We start from the raw sequence: 18749 nt of genomic DNA on the forward strand, positions 1-18749 counted from the left end.
GGGATCTTTCCATCTGACTTGTGCTGAAACTTCCCACATGTGTTTGTTATCTATAACCCAGTCAGAAAGGGAGCTCCTTGACAAGGAGGGGGTCTGCCTTTCTGTGTGTATCTGTAGTACTTGGCACAAGTAAATGCTTTATTATTATTATTTTTTTAATAAAATCTTAATGTGTTATATATACCCATCTCCAATCATCCTGACCTATGTCTTGCCACTGAACCTGGATGACTCTGAAGAGAGACTGATGATTTTACACAGTTCTACCCCACTTAAATCCAGTTCATTTGCAAGTCAAGACATCACCCTTCTGATGTCATTGGTTCCTTTCAAGAATGAAGAGCAAACAACAATTATTGTCTTCAGTCTTTTGTACAATCCTAAACACACCATTATATAGTTATTAATAGTGTATTGAATTTTAATTCCAAATATGCCTTAGTTGAGCAGGTGGAGTTTATTTCATGATATTCTCCTTGCTACTTGGATTAGCAGCAAAAATCTGATGTTGTTATTTAGTTCTGGGGACAAAGCACTGCATCATTAGGGCTAGCTGGAGCCACGTTTGCAGAATCCCACAAGGCATACGGAGAAGCTAGAGAGATTAACCTTTTTTTCTTATTCCCAACACCCAACCTCAGGAATTTTGGTCTCTTTAAAGGTCTCCCTTAAAAGCCTATCTCCTCCACAAAGCTTCCTTTATTTCAAGGTTGAAAATCTATATCAACATGTTTACCCTTTTTACTTTACTGGAACTCTTCAAATGGTTAACATTTGAATAATTGCTAGCTTACAGGACCGTGTCTGTTCATCTTATATATTCAATAATTCCACTCAAGCAATTATTGAGCTTTGCACAGTGTGCTGTTAGGATGGATTATCGGATGGATCCATGATCTCATCACTTTAGATATTCTGTCCAGTAATGTTAGTCACAACATGTCCATGTCCTAGGGAACCAAAGACAGAAATGAAGCAATAGCTCCCCTCAAGTCCTGTTTCATCTTAGATGGAGATCACATAGATCTTGAGAAAAGGAAGGCTGGTATTCCAGAAGTTGAGATAGACTTCCATCATTAATGGTCTGTACAGTGATGAAGGCAATTCTAAATCAGGATGAAAATGAGCAGTTTCAGTTGTTGGAACGCTGCTCTACAGATCAAATTTGCCAGATTAGATTAAATCATGGCTGTAAGATGGTCAGATATGTGGAAAGAGAACTTCTAAAGTAGATCTTCAAAATTGTCAGACAAGCACGAATTCTAGAGAATTCTCTTTTGGGGGGGGAGGGACAAGGGACAGAGGGTGAAATCAGCCATACTTAAACATCATATTGTAGTGAGGAGAGTTGGACTGGGAGTGAAGAAAGCCCTAGATTTAAAGTCTTTTAGATATGTGACTTTGGGCAGCACTTAACCTCTCAGTCTCAGTTTCTTATTTGTCAAATGGATAATTCTTTTATTTATTGCATAGAGTCATCATGAGAATCAAATGAAGTCTTGTCTCTCGAGCTCTGTGCATATGTTAAAGTATTTCTAGTGATGAATTAGAAGTTTGTGTTTGTTATTAACAATAATAACATGGTATATCCCATGAAATAGTATATTCTCAGAGGAAATCAGAATTGAAGTTTAGGTATCAAAGAATATACTATTGGTATTAAGTAAAATTTGAGATTAATACAATTATAGGAATTTTAGTCATATCAGTTGGTTAGATTTATCTTTCATGGAGAGAAGCTTGTCTGAAAAGAGTGGAGAGATATTAACATAATTATTGCCCTTATTATTAAGTATCTATTTTTAAGGCAGTTTTTAACTCTCTTATTCCCTATTAAGAAATAATTTTGGATCTGTATATACTTTGTGGCCCTCACATTAGAGGAATTGTATCAGATTTAGAAATTTGTTTTGCTCATTGAGAGTCTAGAGCAGAGGTATCAAAACTCCCAGGGCAGTCCAACTAGATTAAAAAATAATGGAAACATTTCACAAAATAAATGAAAATATAGCACACCTAGACGATGTTAATTATTGGTGTCAAAGTCATGGAAACGGAGGCCACTAGACCATGGTATGTATGGAAGGATCTCTTATGAGAGGCCACATATTAATATTATCTGTTTTATTCTATTTTTATTTGTCAAATATTTACCCTTAGTTTGGACAGACAAAGCAAATTAACATTCCCTTAGGGCCTTTTTTAAGGACCCAGTATATTGGAGTGGCAGTCATTTATGAGCTATCTAGCCAGCAATTGCCCAGAGCTAGGATATTTCCTAGCCCTAACATATTTCAGGCCACAGAGGAGGAAGATGTGGGTTCAGTCCTGATCCTTTGGAGCAGAGGTCAGCAAACTATGGCCCGTGGGCTCAATCTGGCCTGTTGCCTCTTTTTTTATGGCCAGTGAATTGTAAATGGTATTCTCTTCCTGACTCCAAGTCTTGGCCACCAGCTGCCTACATAAAATGCAATGAACACAGAATTATAAAATACAAATAAAGTTACAAAACCATTATCTTTCTCCAACAGAAGTTGCATTTAAATATAGTTATGTCTCACCAGTGAAGCTTTGTGAATTGCTCATTTTAAAAACTATCACTTTCCCATGTAGTTTTATATTCTATATAATCATATATAGAATTGTATGTGTGTGTGTGTGTGTGTGTGTATGTATGTATGAATGAGAGAGAGAGAGAGAGAGAGAGAGAGAGAGAGAGAGAGAGAGAGAGAGAGAGAGAGAGAAAAGAGAGAGAGAGAGTGTGAGAGTGAGTGAGTGAGAGTTGTATATTGATTAGGCCTCCTTGGAGAAAAAAGCAAATTCAAAAAGGGTGAGAAAAGTGATAAATGGAGGATGTAAAAATTAGATCAGTGTAATAATTAGGAATTTTTGTTTCTAGGGCCAGTGGTCTGAAAGCCAACATTAAGAGTATTTGTGTGGGCTGCAGTCTCTTTTGGGGAGATGGAGACAAAGCATACACCACAGCATTGTTTTTTGGGAGTTTACCTGTCTGTCAGATGCCCAAACCTTTTCCAACAAGGCCATTTGCCAATATCCTATTTTAGCTATTATTCTTGCTTATTAGGTGCTGAGGTCAGTGGATCCTTCACATTTGGCATCCAAAGAGCCTAGTAATAGAATGGGGGAATGGAGTTGGAGTTTGTAAGTAAACTTAAAAATGAACAAATGCTTTTGGGATAAGGGGATGGCTGAAAGAGGGCTCAAGTTAATTTATACCCCCAAACACCCCTCCCACAAAAAACCGTCCAAAAATCACTTTAATTTATCATGTCACAATTACAAAGGACCTTAGGGAGCATCTTGTCTGACTCTGATTTTAAAATTCCCACAGTTGTTAAGATTGCAAGCAAATGTGTTAGCCTAGGCCTGGGGCAGTTTTCATTGGATCCTGAGCTTATGGGGAAAGAGCAAACTCAAAATAAATTTCTGAAGTCTAGGAGATCCTCAGAAGAGAGAGGAGAGTTTTACTTTAGATGAAATAATGACTTATCCAGATCACACTTTGAAGATCTCATTGAACTGTTGAGACTGAGGCTGATTGGAGGTGCAGTTACTTGGAACACAGATTGTTGTAGGCCCACAGTTAGAGGAAGGAACCTCAGGGACCGTCTTGTCCAACCCCACATTATACAGAGGAAAGAATAGTAGGTTCAGAGTTAGTGGTGTTAGACTCTGGTCTTCAACCCAGCTTTCCTGATTTCCATTCTAGTAATCTTTCAGCCACATTTCTGAAATTTCTCTCCCTTGGGGATACTGGCCCTTCCAGAGCTTTGACCTCATGACTGGGGACAAATCATTGATCAGGGAGCCTGGCCACAGCTTCCTCTCTCTGCTTTACCATCCAACTTGGACTGCATTCTTCCTCAGAAAAGTGAAAATTATACTCTTTAAATTTCCAACCCTGGGGCAAAGCCTTCACTGATACCCTAAATACTCTCTTAATTAGAATTAATAAAGATTGAATGAATAAAGAAAATGATGGGAAGAATAATAGAAAGTATTATGAGTATTCAGTGTAAGTACTAATAAATCTTGTCTCATTTGTTCTTTATATTTCACATTTGGGAAATACACTGAAAGGTCTAGGTGAGGAACAATTGCTGTTCCTTTTTATTTTTTATTTTTATAAATATCACCTTGAAGGTGGTAGAATGCCTAGGTTGAGGTCTCCAAGGTCTGGGTTCAAATCCTACCTAGATCATTATTGATTATATTATAATTACATTATTATATCATTATAATAGATCATTCATTTCCCTTGTCAGTGCTTCAGTTTTCTTTGTAAATCCAAGGGTTTTGACCTAATAGCCTTTGAAGTCCTTTGCAACTCTCAATCTATGTTTCTATAATCCTTTCCTTTCTAATTTCATGAAATCAGAATTAGTTGTTTTACCTTTTGTGAATTTAATTCATAAACATGCAAACATATGATGGCCTGATTTTAGTATTTATTTCTCTTCTGTCCATAACTATGAAAAGTATCTGATGTGGTTTTCTTCTTTTTTTTTTCTTTTATGATCTGACCTTCAACTTTCATGTTGAGTGTCTCTTTTGAGATTATTATGGTATATGGTATAAGATGTTGGTCTAAATCTAATTGCAACTGGTCGGTCAAGTCAAGCATTTTTATAACCACCCACTATGAGCAAGCACTGTGATACTGTTCTGGGAATACACAGGAAGGAAAAAAATAGTTCTTACACTCAAGGATCTCATAGTTGGCTTTCCAGTTTTCCTTGCAGAGCCTATCAGATAAGGAGTTCTTCCTCCAATAAATTTGTATTTTCAAGTTGATCAAACACTGGATTATTGAAGCCAATGCCTTCTGCTTCTTCCTTCATTCTTCTCCAGTAACCTATTTTATATTATATTTTGTTTTTTAATCAGGACCAAATATTTTCAGTGTTTACCTCTTTATAGTATAATTTGATGTCTACATGTCTTTCCCTAAATTTTGATTGTTTAAAAAAAGAGATGATTCCATAAAAGTGGATGATGTTACAAAGATGGAAAATTGTTATGTTTTCTAGTGTAACATAATGTTTTATTATTTTCCCTTCATTTTTCATTTGGGTATTTTGGGCAGTCATTGTTTTCAGTTTTGTTTTTAAAGCCTTCTCAGCCACTTGAAGTATTGTTAAAACTAAAAAAAATATGCATTTTTTGTTGTTTGGAGACTGCCTTGTACTGTGATTGTGGGGAGATTGTATGCTTCAGATCAGAGAATGATGGGAGACAGCCGAATTTGCTTTAGATTGGTATCTGTAATTTGTCAGTTTCCTTGTCTGTGAAATGACTTTAGGGAAGAAAGCTCCTCTAGCACTAAATCCATGGTCTTTTGCTTATGGACTCATCATCTGAAGTAGTTTTTAGTAGATTGTCTCAGGGGAAAAGATTCAACAATCACTTCACAGAGTTGCGGTGGGAATAAAGGAAAAGAGGGAATCGGCTTTTGGTTCAGCTACTGTACTAATAAATCTTGTCTCATTTGTTCTTTATATTTCACATTTGGGAAAGCTGAGGCAAACAGGGTTAAGTGACCTGCCTAGGTCATTTAGCTCTTGAGTGTCTGAGTCCAGATTTCAATTCAACAAGATGGGTCTTGCTGATTCCTCCTACATTCTAACCACTATGCTACCTAGCAGTCCCAGACTGGAAGGCTGCTATTCCTGAAAACGCAACTGTTTTGCATTGATTAAAGCATTAAGAAATAAAGCCTTTTGATTGTTTGATTTGGAGCTTTTCTGCCACCAGTAATGAAGTGTGTGTGTGTGTGTGTGTGTGTGTGTGTGTTTTGTGTACACATACAACTCAAACTCTTTGATTTTCATGAAAAAGAAACTGACAATCATGGAATTGAAGCATATAATAAAATCTCCCCCTGATTAAGATCAGATCCTATCTGATTTTAAGGGATTTATCCAAGAGGAGGATGATTGTTTACCCAGGAGGAGGATGGGTGATTAATTTGAAGATATTTCCCAATGGGGATAGGTTTGATCTTTATAAAGCAGATAGATTATGTTTTCTTAAGCCTTAGATTATATTTCTTAAACATACTTTTTGGTACAAAATAGATGCTTAATAAATGGATGTAGACTGATTTATTCTCTATGTGAAAAGTCTTACTGGTGCTCGTGTCTCTGGTAGAATGACTTTGCTAAAGATCTGAATCTGAATTGTGTATAAATCATGAATTTTTTTCTTTTTTTTAGATCTGTCTTTGGCCCAGAGGAAGTTTGCCCATTCACTAAGAGATTTCAAATTTGAGTTCATTGGTGATGCTGAGACCGATGATGAGCGATGTATAGGTACGTAAGAACAATAGGGAAATGATTAAATTGTGTATTTATGTTAATTGGTTCATATGATTAATTGAATTTTGATTGATGCAGTGGAATATTATTCTTCAATTAAAATTGAGAAGTATAAGAAATATAGGGAAATATGGAGAAAGCTGTATTAGTTGATACCAAGTGGAAAAAAGTGAGACTGAAAGATATCAGTCATGTGAGAAGGAAATATGAGTAAGAGTAATAGGCAAAAGATTGTTATGGAAACAAAGTGAAAAAAAATTCAAGCTGTTTTATCGTATTAGTTTCATTATTTAATTGTGAATAGTTACTAAGTAAGAAGCTACTATTGCATAGTATCTAGAGCAGGAGATCAAGATTCCAGTGCTTTCCCATAATGGCTTGGTGACCCCGAACAGATTGTGTAAGCCACAATCTTAGCAACTCTCTAAGACCACAGAATTTTAGAGCACATCTCCATCTGTATGGATAGGAGTTGTTCCTCTCATTGGGAGTTCTGATACCAGGTATAAGGTGCAAGGTACTGAAGAAACTTAGCAAAATAAGTTTAATTGATCATACTGATGTTCAATTTTGTTTGCAAAGATGAAGTGCTGAGAAACTCTTCTTTTCATAATTAAATAATTTCTCTTTGCCTTTGTAGATGCTTCTCTCCGAGAGTTTTCAAATTTTTTAAGGAACTTGGAAGAACAGAGAGAAATCATGGTGAGTTGGAGATGTGTGTGATCAGATGGGATGCTAAATGTTTGGTATTTATGTTTCTTGATAGTTTTAATTTAATTTCAATTTTAAAAAATTTAATATCTTGCTTCATTTTGTCATAGGAGAGGCAGCATATCTATCTTGTGGGGGAAAATAAAAAACAAACTAGTCGCTAGGAGGTCTAGATTCTGGTTTTGGAGATTTGCCAGGGAAAGACTTGATGTTTGACTTTGGCCCAGTTGGATACCCTTCCCAAACTTCTGTGTTCTCATCAGGGGGTCTGATGGAACATTTATGAGGTCAGTCTATGTCTTCTTGTCTAACTTGGAAGATAGAGGTCAGCGATTAGTAAAGGCTACTGCTGAGATGGGAAGCTGCATAGTTAGGGGTTTTTCCATCTGGCTTTTGTGCTTCCTATTGCTTAAAGATCTGAACTTTCTCATCCTGTTCTAATAGAATTACCTATTTATTGTAGCAAGATTTACAAAGGGGTTTGTTATTAGGTGTAATTATTAAGGGAGGAATGGTGGGTGTATATGTGAGAGAGAGAGAGAGAGAGAGACAGAGAGACACAGAGACAGAGAAAGAGAAAGAGACAAAAGTATGGAGAAAGAGAAAGAGACAAAGATATGGAGAAAGGGACAAAGGTACAGAGACAGAGAGAAAAGGTATGGAGACAGAGACAGAGAGAGACAAAGGTACGGAGACAGAGAAAGAGAGAGACAAAGGTACAGAGACAGAGAGAGAGAGATAAGTACGGAGACAGAGAAAGAGACAAAGGTACAGAGACAGAGAAAGAGACAATGAGAGAGAGACACTACACAGAGAGAGAGAGAGAGAGACAGAGACAGACAAAGGTACAGAGACAGAAAAAGAGAGAGAGACAAAGGTATGGAGACAGAAAGAGAGAGACAAAGGTACGGAGACAGAGAGAGAGAGAGAGACAAAGGTACAGAGACCAAGAGACAAAGGTACAGAGACAGAGAAAGAGACAATGAGAGAGAGACACTACACAGAGAGAGAGAGAGACAGAGACAGACAAAGGTACAGAGACAGAAAAAGAGAGAGAGACAAAGGTATGGAGACAGAAAGAGAGAGACAAAGGTACGGAGACAGAGAGAGAGAGAGATAAAAGTACAGAGACAGAGAGAGAGAGAGAGACAAAGGTACAGAGACCAAGAGACAAAGGTACAGAGACAGAGAAAGAGACAAAGGTACGGAGAGAGAGAGACAAAGTACACACACACACACACACACAGAGACAGAGACAAAAGGTACAGAGAAAGAGAGAGAGAGTGAGGGATACAGACAACGGTATAGAGAAAGAGTGAGAGACAAAAGTACAGAGACAGAGAAAGAGAAAGATGCCCTTGCAAAGATGGTAGTGATATTGTAATAGGTGTTTTATTCTTTGGCATTGGGACAGAGGATAAATAGGGGATTTGTGTGGTTAGAAGCTGATGGAAAAAAAATTGCCTGGGAGCAATGCAAAGACTGGGGGGGCAGCTAGGAATCACAGTGGATGCACTTGAGTCAGAAGTCAGGAAGACCTGAATTCAAATCTGACCTCAGATACTTACTAGCAGTGTGACCCTAAGGAGGCCATTTCATCCTCTTTGCCTCAGTTTCCTCATCCCTAAAATGATCTGGAAAAGAAAATGGCAAATCGCTTTAGTATCTTTGTCAAAAAAAAAAAAACAAAAAACAAAAAACAAAACAAACCCACATGGGGTCATGAACAGCAACAAGAACCACAAAAGTATACTTGCTTGGGCGTCACAGGGCTTGGATTCAAATCCTGGCTCTATCATTCACTGTTTGGTCATGGGCAAGTTGTTCCACATTTCTGGGCTAGGTCCTTCCACCCTAACTCTCTGACTTTATGATTCCGAGTTTCCAAGTAGGAATAGGGAGGTACATATCCTTCGTGAATCCTTATGTATTTGACTGTTACATCTTGCTTTAACCAACCAGCACGCAGCTGGTATTTTTCCAGATTTTCTGTGTCAAGGATACAAAAGACAAAAATGTGAACCCCTGCCCTCAAAGATCTTAATTCCTGTGCGATAGGGGTAGGGATCTGGATTGGGCCTGTGGATTTCCTTGGTATAGGGAATTCTTGAGAAGGGAACTCTCTGCTGATGCAGGTTGGCCCCTCTACTTTATAGTCTTAGTGAGCTGCTTATGGCATTTAGGGATTAAATGGTGTGCTTGGAGTCACCCAGACTGTCTGTGGACTTGGATCCCAGGGTTCCTGCTTCAAAACCAGCCCTGTAGCTACTATTCCAGGCTGCCTCTCAAAATACATTCAAGATACTTTTTTTTTTTGGGTAGGGAAGGTACTAACAAGGAGGGGTCAGAAAAATCTTCCTGTAGAAGGTGTTTCAGTTGAGCTTTTAAGGAAATGAGGAATTCTGAGAGGGAGATAATGAGGAAGAGCATTCCAAAGTGAGTGCAGCCTGGCCAACAAAAACCCAGCAGCTGGAGACGGATCATCAGTAGTAAAGAACAGCAGAAAGGCCATTTGGACTGGGTCAAAGAGCGTTTGAGGTGGGGTAACAGATCTAAGTTAGCAAAGATCAGATTGTGAAAGGCTTTGCATGTTAAGATGAGTTTTTTTTAAAATGATATATGAAGTTATTGGAGTTGATTGATCTGAGGAGTGAAGTGGTTAGACCAATATTTTAGGAAAACAAAATTAGCAGCTGTGTGGAGGATGAATTGGAATGGGAATTAAGGCAAGGGAACCAATGAGGAAGGTCCTCAATGAGGAAGGAAGTAGGATGTGGTTGCAGAGAGAATAGAGACCAATATGATATTATTGCTTTTTGGGTGAGCGAAAGTGAATGATTAGGAACCAGAATGAACTGTAAAATTCCCATTGCTGCATGTATATTTTATTAGTTAATGTGTATCTTTTTAGCGAATCTCCAGTTCCTTTGTAGAAACTCGGACACATACAGAATGTTTGTTTGTCAGGCTGCAAAATCACAGGTGTTTGTGGTTGTGCAGAAGTTCTCTTCCATTGTCTTCCTTGGCTTTACCTGTTTTTAAAATTTAAAAAATTTTCTTGAGGTGAATGCACTGGGTCAAGAAATTAGAATGGGAAGAACAAGCCTGCAGGGTTACTTCTGGTCTATCTGATATGGGCAGGTGGATGGAGTTATTGTTAGCTTGCCTGCCTATTTACATTTTGGCTACAAAGCTTGCTGGCCTGGTTTGATGACTTCGAGACATCTGGGTGAGAAGTTCAGGGATTTAGTTGCAAAAATGGTGTGACGCATTGGAAGATGGTGCTTCTAGAATGTTGTGAACTCCTACAGAGGGATGACGGAAACTGTGTGGGGCTCATTGTCATAAGGTCAAAGGGACTTCAAGGATCTAGGCCAATTTTTACCTGAAGCTTTGGTCCCAGACAAGTGAGAACATTGGTTCTCACACAATGGGTTAGGTGGCTGAAGCTCTACCATTTGGAGGGGAAATCTGGAAAGGCTGACCTTGAACTACGTTTTCATAGGGATTTTATTATGTGGAGGTGAATAGTATTCTAGGACTAGTGGGGAAAACTTTGGATGCTATTTTGATGGGGACAAAAACGAGATGGGAGATTTGTGACAGATTTATTAATAATAAATAAATAAAAAATTAATAAAAAATTTAATAAACTTACCATTGTTAAAACCAAATTTAAGCTTAGGAAGTAAGTAGAACCAGGAGAAAGTACATAGTAACAGCAAGATTATATGATAATCAATTTAGCTCTTCTCAGCAATGCTCTGATCCAAGACAATTCTAATAGTTTTGAGATGGAAAATGCCATTCATATCCAGAGAGAACTATGGTGAGGATCAAAGAATAGTGTTTTCTTCTTTTTGGGCGGGGAGAGAGGGTTGTTTTTTTTGTTTGTTTGCTTTTTCTTCTCATGGCTTTTCTCCTTTGGTCTTATTTTTCTTGTACAACATGACAAGTATGGAAATAGTTTTAAAAGCATTTTATATGTACAACTTATATTGCTTGCTGTTTTGGAGAATGAGGGAGGGAAAGCAAGAAGGTGAAATATCTGGAATATAAAATTTTACAAAAATGAATGTTGAAAACTATCTTTACATGTATTTGGAAAAGTAAAATACTATTAAGAAAAAAAAAAAGGAAAACAATTTTGAAATTCAGTTCCTTCAGTTTCCATATCCAACAGTGCACATACCTGTGTTTTAAGAAGGCGTGTTGAGCAAAAAGTGCTGAGGAAGGTTTTTAGACAGGAAGGAGGAAGGTGAGAATTATAGTGTGAAAGTCAGGGTAGAAGTGGGTCCAGAAGAAGGGCATGGTCAGGTTAAAGACTGCAGATGTCAAAGAGAATAAAAACTGAGATTCTTCTCCTGGGATTTGCTTTTAGTGTCATTATCAACAAAGACTATTGTCTTAAGTAGGGTGCTTCATCCCCACCTTCCATCCACCATACCATTAAAATCCCAGATCAAGTTTATATCTGTATTTTGACACTTTCCACTAAATTGTCATTGTTTGTTTTTTTCAAATCATCAGCATTTGATTATACCGATCAGACCAGGTACTCCCCATGGCCCAAGTCAATTTTCAACTTTTGACAGGAGGATGTAGTACTGAGGAATATGCAGAACACCATACATAAATGTCAGTCAGCAAGCATTGATGAAACATCTTTGCTTGGTTCAACCTAGGGGAAACAACCATTCAGAGAAGATGGAAACTACTGTTCAGGAGCTCGCATGCTGTCAAGGAGACAACATGTTCATATATAGCTATGTGCAAAAGAAATATAAAATAAGTGTAAGGTGGACACAATAAATGTCCATTCAATAAAAGTCTGAAATCTCTACATCTCCATGTCTTTGCCAAATTGAATCGAATGGAAGTAATGAGTAAGGTTGGTCATACAAGAGTACATACTGTACTCTTGAGCTTGGGCAACAGTCCAGGAATTTAAGGACTTCCAAAACAGTGCTCGAGTGTTTCAGATGCTATTTTAAAAGCACTTCTTTGGGTATTCCTCTACCCCCTTTTATAAGGTTATTTTTTTCCTCTGCTGAAAAGATTTTTAATCAGCTATTTCTGGGATATGGCAAATAGCGATGTTTGCCTGGGAACAGGAAGTGGGAAATTCCTAGGCATGGATTTTGGGGTGGGGGGGTGAAAGACAGCAAACAGGAAAAAAAAAGTGGCAGGAGAAACAGAGGCTTTAAGTGCTCATGTACTTATTTTTTTTTTTTAAATTATTAGTTTTCAACATTTACTTTTTTTTTTTTTAATTTAATAGCCTTTTATTTACAGGATATATACATGGGTAACTTTACAGCATTAACAATTGCCAAACCTCTTGTTCCAATTTTTCACCTCTTACCCCCCCCCCCACCCCCTCCCCTAGATGGCAGGATGACCAGTAGATGTTAAATATATTAAAATATAAATTAGATACACAATAAGTATACCTGACCAAAATGTTTCAACATTTACTTTTATACGATTTGATTTCCACTTTTTTTCTCTACCCGGTTCCTTTCCCAGCAATCTGATATAGTTTATAAATACATCACTAATATACTTATCCTTACCTATTTAACTTATCCATACTCATCTACACATTATCCTTCCCTTCCTCTTTGCCTCTTTCTCTGCTTCCCTCAACTCCCTCCATAACCAGGAAAAAGCAACAACCTGAAGACTGTCCCTTTCCCCATATAAGATTTGGGTTTCATGATATCCTTTGGAGGATGTATTCTCTTACATTTTTTAGAAAATCTGTCCCTCCTCCAAACTTTCTTACTCAATATCAAGGTTGCCCCCTTGACTTTCAATTAATACAATTAATTGATTAATATTTGCTGGTATTAAAACTTCCAGGGAAGCCACACAATGTGCAGCCCCTTGGCATTTTTAGTGGTTGCCCCCCAAACCTGAAATTCTCTTTCTAAATAAAATCCCACTTTACAAAAATTCTTCCTGATTTCCCTTAGTGCTAATAATGCCTTCCCTTTGTCAGTCATCTCTAATACAGACTATTGGAGGAAGGCTTCCTTTTCAAGTTATTTTTCTGTATCTGCATTTTGTTGTTTATAGATTGTGAGTTTTGGGAAAGCAGGGTCTGTCTTTTTATTCTCAGTGCATTATACAGTCAGTATCAAATAGTAGATGCTTAAAAATGCCTCCTGAAGAACATATGCATACCTGCACTACATGAAGGGATACAAATGTTGAACTCCCCAAACAAACCAGACCTTTCTAGTTGCTGGTGCTTCTCCCCTCCCAAGATTAGCTTCCCTTTTCTATATCTTGTTATATCTGTTAATGTGTATATGTATTATATCCTTCAGTTAGAATAGATGTTGTTGAACCTGATTAAGATATTATTGGGAAATATTTAACAAGATAAATTAAAATACAATGAAACAGATTTTATTACATTTTAAAGCTAAGTCAGCATGTGGACTTCATGGGGATCCTTATACATAGATGTAGGTCTCTTTCTGTAATGATTATAGGTCTAAAGCTGGAAAGGACTTTAGATGCCATCTGGTCCAATCCTTTTATAAGTCACTTGTATGAGCTCATGCAGGAAGTATGACAGGTGTGCCTGTATTTTAGAGCTTTTTGCTCCATATCTATGTCATTTCTTTTCTTTCTTTTAAAAAAAAAAAGCTTTTTTTTCAAAATACATGCAAAGATACTTTTCAACATTTATCCCTGTGAAATTTTATGTTCCAAATTTTTCTCTCTCCCTTACAAACAATACAGGTTAAACATGTGCAGTTCTTCCAAACATATTTCCACTTTTATCATGCTGCACAAGACAATATAGATCAAAAAGGAAAAAAGTCTCTATTTCAAGTGTCTGATGGTTTGGGATTTCCCCATTTTAGGAAAGAATGAAGTGAGGATTTATTATGTGCCCTAAGCATTGTAGTAAGGCTTTTTTTTTTTTTTTTTTTTTTTTTTTTTTACAAATATCTCATTTGTTTATTTATGTAGGTGCTATTATGATCTTTATTTTATAGATGAAGAAACTGGGGCACACAGATAAAATGGCTTTGTCCAACCACATATCACTAGTAATGATTATGTTAGCTAACATTTAAGTAGCTCTTTCTAATTGTTCTTATTATCTCATTTGATCCTCATAACAACTCCAAGAAGGGACGTGCGCTATTATCTCCATTTTATAGATGAGAAAAATGAGGCAGAATTTGAATGATTTACCCAGTGCCTGCCACAAAACTCTTTAGTATTTGAGGCTAAATTTAAAATTGGGCTTTCTTGATTCCAGCCCCACAGCCCCATCAGCTTCTTTTTTTTTAATTTTTAATTTTATTTTTTTCCCATCGGCTTCTTTTAAAGGGCAATGATTGTCAACTTTTCCTGAGTTTTAAAAAATCCTACTTTTTGTCTCTCTTCACCCCTCAGCATCATTCCTACTTCCAAAATGTTGAAAGACATTTATTTTAAAAATGAAAGTGAACTTTAAAAGTTTGTACATTTTGAAATTTTATAGCATTATTTAAGATAATGAGATTGCTTAGGTGATGCAAAATAGAAGCTCATGTGTATATAATGCTTTAAGGTTTACAAAGTGTTTTATTTATATTATCTCTTTGGCTCTTCAGAACAACTCTATAAACAATAATAATAATAATAAACTTACTAGATACCAGGCAGTATGCATATATTATTTCATTTGTGTGATAACTATTATTATAATAAAATATACAATGTAATAATACAATATTACTATTGTAGTTTTACAGGTGAGGAAATTAAAAGTGAGAGAGATTACCTGACCTGCAGGGTCATATAGCTAATAAACAATATGTGAGGCAACATTCAAGAGCCTTGACTACAAACCTGGTATTCTGGTCACCATGTGAAATGGTAACTTTAGGGCTAATTTTTTTTTTTCTACTTTAAGATGTATCCTTTGAAATTTCCTGTCCCTTTACTTTTGGCAGTGACTCTTAGTTAATTACAAGCTAGACATTTCTGTAAATCCTTGAGAGGTTTTAGCAGTTCTTTCTAAAAGGGCTTGTGTTTCTGATGTCTTGATTGTTTATTAAGTCTATTTGCAAAGGGCTCTGTTCATGCCTGTTATTTATTTAGTACCTGTCTAATTTAGGTCTTGAATTACATTAAAGGATCATACTATAGTCTACTTTTCCCACGAGTGTGAATTTCCACGTGGTGCAAAGCATGTGTGAACATATATAAGGCATCACTATTGGATGGATCATATGATTATAGTTTTGCACCTGGAAAGGCCCTTAGAATGTCATATAATCCAACTCTTCCTAATACAGTGGAGAAAACAGGATGATTTGATCAGGGTCAAATATGGCCCAAGACTTGCACTATGCAGGTACCCCCTTCTTCTTCAAGGTGTGGATTTTTTAAATTACTTTTTTTTCTTCAATTAAGAAACATTTTCTTTCCCTCTAACTTCCCATCCTTGAGAGAAAATAAAATCGAACCCTTATTACAAAGAAAACATCAGAGGGACTGCTAGCAAAGGGGCTTATTAGCACAGGAAAATGAATGAATTTATCCATTCATTCTGGAAAGCAGTTTTTAACTACTCCCTTAAAAGGTGCTCAAACTGTGTATGATGTTACCATTGCTAGGTTTCCCAAAACTAATTAGTTTGGTTTAGTTAATAGTTATTTTATTTTTTTTTTTAGTAGTTTGGTAACCACTAGAGTTACTAAAAATATCAAAGGAAGAGAAAAAGGATTTATATGCACAAAAATCATTGTCAATTCTTTTTCTAATTGCGAGGAACTGGATGCCATTTTTGAAGTGGTTGAACAAACTATGGCATATGGATATCATGGAATATTATTATGTCATTAAGAAATGATGAAGGGACAGATAGGTGGTGCAGTGGATAGAGTACCTGCCCTGAAGTCAGGAGGACCTGAGTTCATATCTAGTCTCAGACACTTAACACTTCCTAGATGTGTGACCCTGGGAGTCACTTAACCCCAATTGCCTCAGCCAAAAAAAAGAAAAGGGAAAAAAAAGAAATGATGAAAGGGATGGTCTCAAAGAAACCTGGAAAGCTACATATAAGTTGAGTGAAGTGAGTAGAACCTGGAGAACAGTATATATATATATATATATATATATATATATACACACACATATATACATATATACATATACATACACTAACAGACAACCAAATTTTGAAAGACTTAAGAACTGATCAATACAGTGTCCTGATTAGCAAGGACTCATGATGAGACCCATTACTCATCTTTAACAGAGAAGTGAGAGACTCAGGGTGCAGAATATGCACATGCACACATATGTGTATATATGTATATGTGTGTGTATATATAATACATATATGCATGTATATGTGATATATATATTCAGATATCTACAGATGTATGTAGCACATGTATGCATGCATATATGATATGGATGCATATCCTTAGATACATGCATGCACACATGGATGTATATATATACACACACCTGTATGCATGTGTATATATGTGATATATAGACATATCCAGATATCTATAGGTACATACAACATACACATATGTATATATTTATATATGATAGACACCTATACAGATATCTTTAAATATGTGTATATATATATATATATATATATATATATATATATATATAATACTTGTATGCATGTGCATATATATGTGATATATAGACATATTCAGATATCTATAAGTGTATACAACATACACATATGTATATATTTATATATGATAGACACCTATACAGATATCTTTAAATATGTGTATATACATAATACCCATATGCATGTGCATGTATATGAGATATATAGACATATTCAGATATCTATAGATGTATACAATGTATATGCATGTATATATGACACATAGACACACAGAGATCTTTAGATATATGCACAACATACATATATGTGTGTGTGTGTGTGTGTGCATATGGCATGTGGGTATAACCAGATATAGTGTACACATAGACATATACATCAGGAACAGACATAAACCACAGAAACTTATTTTGCTTGACTTTGCATGTTACAAAGGTGGTCGTTTTCGGGAAGTGAGATGGAGAGAAAACAAATTAAATTTGAAAAATCCTCCAAGTTAGTTGGAATGTAAGACACATTTCCATCCGTGTTAGCTGCTGACTCTATCCCCTGCACAGCCAATAAAAGATTTATGAATCCTATCCAGGACACTTCCCCTCTTAGCCGCAGCATTGGGTGTTTGCCATGACTAGAATTCTCTGCCTCTTAGAATCTGTTGTTTCTTTCAAAACAATTTAGAGTAGGTTTGGTTTGGGGTTTGGTTTGGGGTTTGTTTGGTAATGAGAAAGAGCTGTATTGAATTTTTTTCAGTAGTTTTTCGTGTATTATATTGAGAGTTATTATTGACTTAAATGTCCACCAACCATAAATGATTTGTATGTGCAAATCTGTGTTATGATTAAATTGTGAAAAAATCAATTTTATTTTAAAAATTTAGATTTTGGGGGAGGAGAAAATATGTATTTGCAACTGTGAATAACAAAAACAATCATCTATCTACAACCTATGAAGATCACTGTTACTATCAACCTTTGGAGGGTGCCCAGTAGATTGTTTGCCTCTGACATTCCACTGGACAGCTAGACTCTACCCTCTCATGGACCACTGAGTTCATGTTGTTTCTGAGCTTCCAAGGACCCTTCACCCAGTTCTGTCATAACTTCAATAACGTACACCTTTTTCTTTGCTATGTTCTACTTTGCTCCAAATATTGAAACTTACCTTTCCTGTTTTTCATTCTCTAAGGGCCTTTTTCTCTGGGCTTCCAAGCTAACTAATCTGTTAGATTTATCTACACCAGTGGTTCAGAGGAGAGATCTTTCTCCTCTCCCAGCTAACGTGCAGTTTAAGATAGTAGAGAAAAAATGAATAGATTATACATTATTTCACTCTACCCACCCTGAACCAGCTCAGTTGACTTTAGTATTTCTCATAAATAGTATTTCTCCTTCTTCCCCTGTACCTTTTCACTGACTAACCCCCCTGCATGGTAATGCATCCCCTCTTCATTTCCATTACTAAAAATTTTTCCTTTGTTTCAGAGCCTAATTTAGATGCAACCATTTACACCAAACCTTTTCTGTTTTTCCAAACCTACTCCCCCAATCATCCCTAATCTCTTATAGGTATCTCTACATGGTGTCCTAAAAACTTTAAAATGACACCAAGCCTTTTGGGACACACTTTGTCTTTCCCCATTTCTCTCCCCAACCCAATCCCCTTCTCCAGCTCGACTCTAGGCTTATTTAGGACACATAAGGAAAGGTTCATTCTTGTCCTTGTTTCCTCCATGCCTAGCCTGGTGTCTGGCACATAATAGCAGCTTAATAAGTACTTGCTGGTTGTTTGATATGAGATTATAGGAGGTGGAAGACTCCAAGTTGAGGAGAGAGGATTATGTATGTATATTTCCAAGTTTATGTATATATATATGTGTGTGTGGGGGGGGGGGTATGTGGGTATGTGTGATAGGAACCAGATTTGGTATTTCTTTGGTATAGGGAACTCTCAGGTGGGGAAAATCCCTTTACCAGTGCAGATTGGCAATTTTTTTTTCTCTCTCCCAATTTATGGTCCTGGAGAATTGCCAAGAGCTCTTGGATGTTGACTCAGGGTTATGAAGCTGGTAGGTATCTCAGATGGGA

General features: G+C 36.6%; 1 protein-coding gene across 2 annotated transcripts in view; it reads left to right on the forward strand.

Annotated features, from left to right (window-relative positions):
- Positions 1–18749, forward strand: part of ARHGAP10 (Rho GTPase activating protein 10) — a 346248-nt gene that overhangs the window by 91787 nt on the left and 235712 nt on the right. For both annotated transcript variants that reach the window (XM_031944152.1, XM_031944151.1), the window contains exons 2-3: positions 6237–6332; positions 6979–7040. In XM_031944152.1, the coding sequence (XP_031800012.1) occupies positions 6237–6332; positions 6979–7040 (158 nt within the window). The remainder of the gene's footprint in view (positions 1–6236; positions 6333–6978; positions 7041–18749) is intronic.

The sequence above is a fragment of the Sarcophilus harrisii genome, chromosome 6 (genome assembly GCF_902635505.1).
Source record: "Sarcophilus harrisii chromosome 6, mSarHar1.11, whole genome shotgun sequence".
In the NCBI taxonomy this organism is placed as follows: domain Eukaryota; kingdom Metazoa; phylum Chordata; class Mammalia; order Dasyuromorphia; family Dasyuridae; genus Sarcophilus; species Sarcophilus harrisii.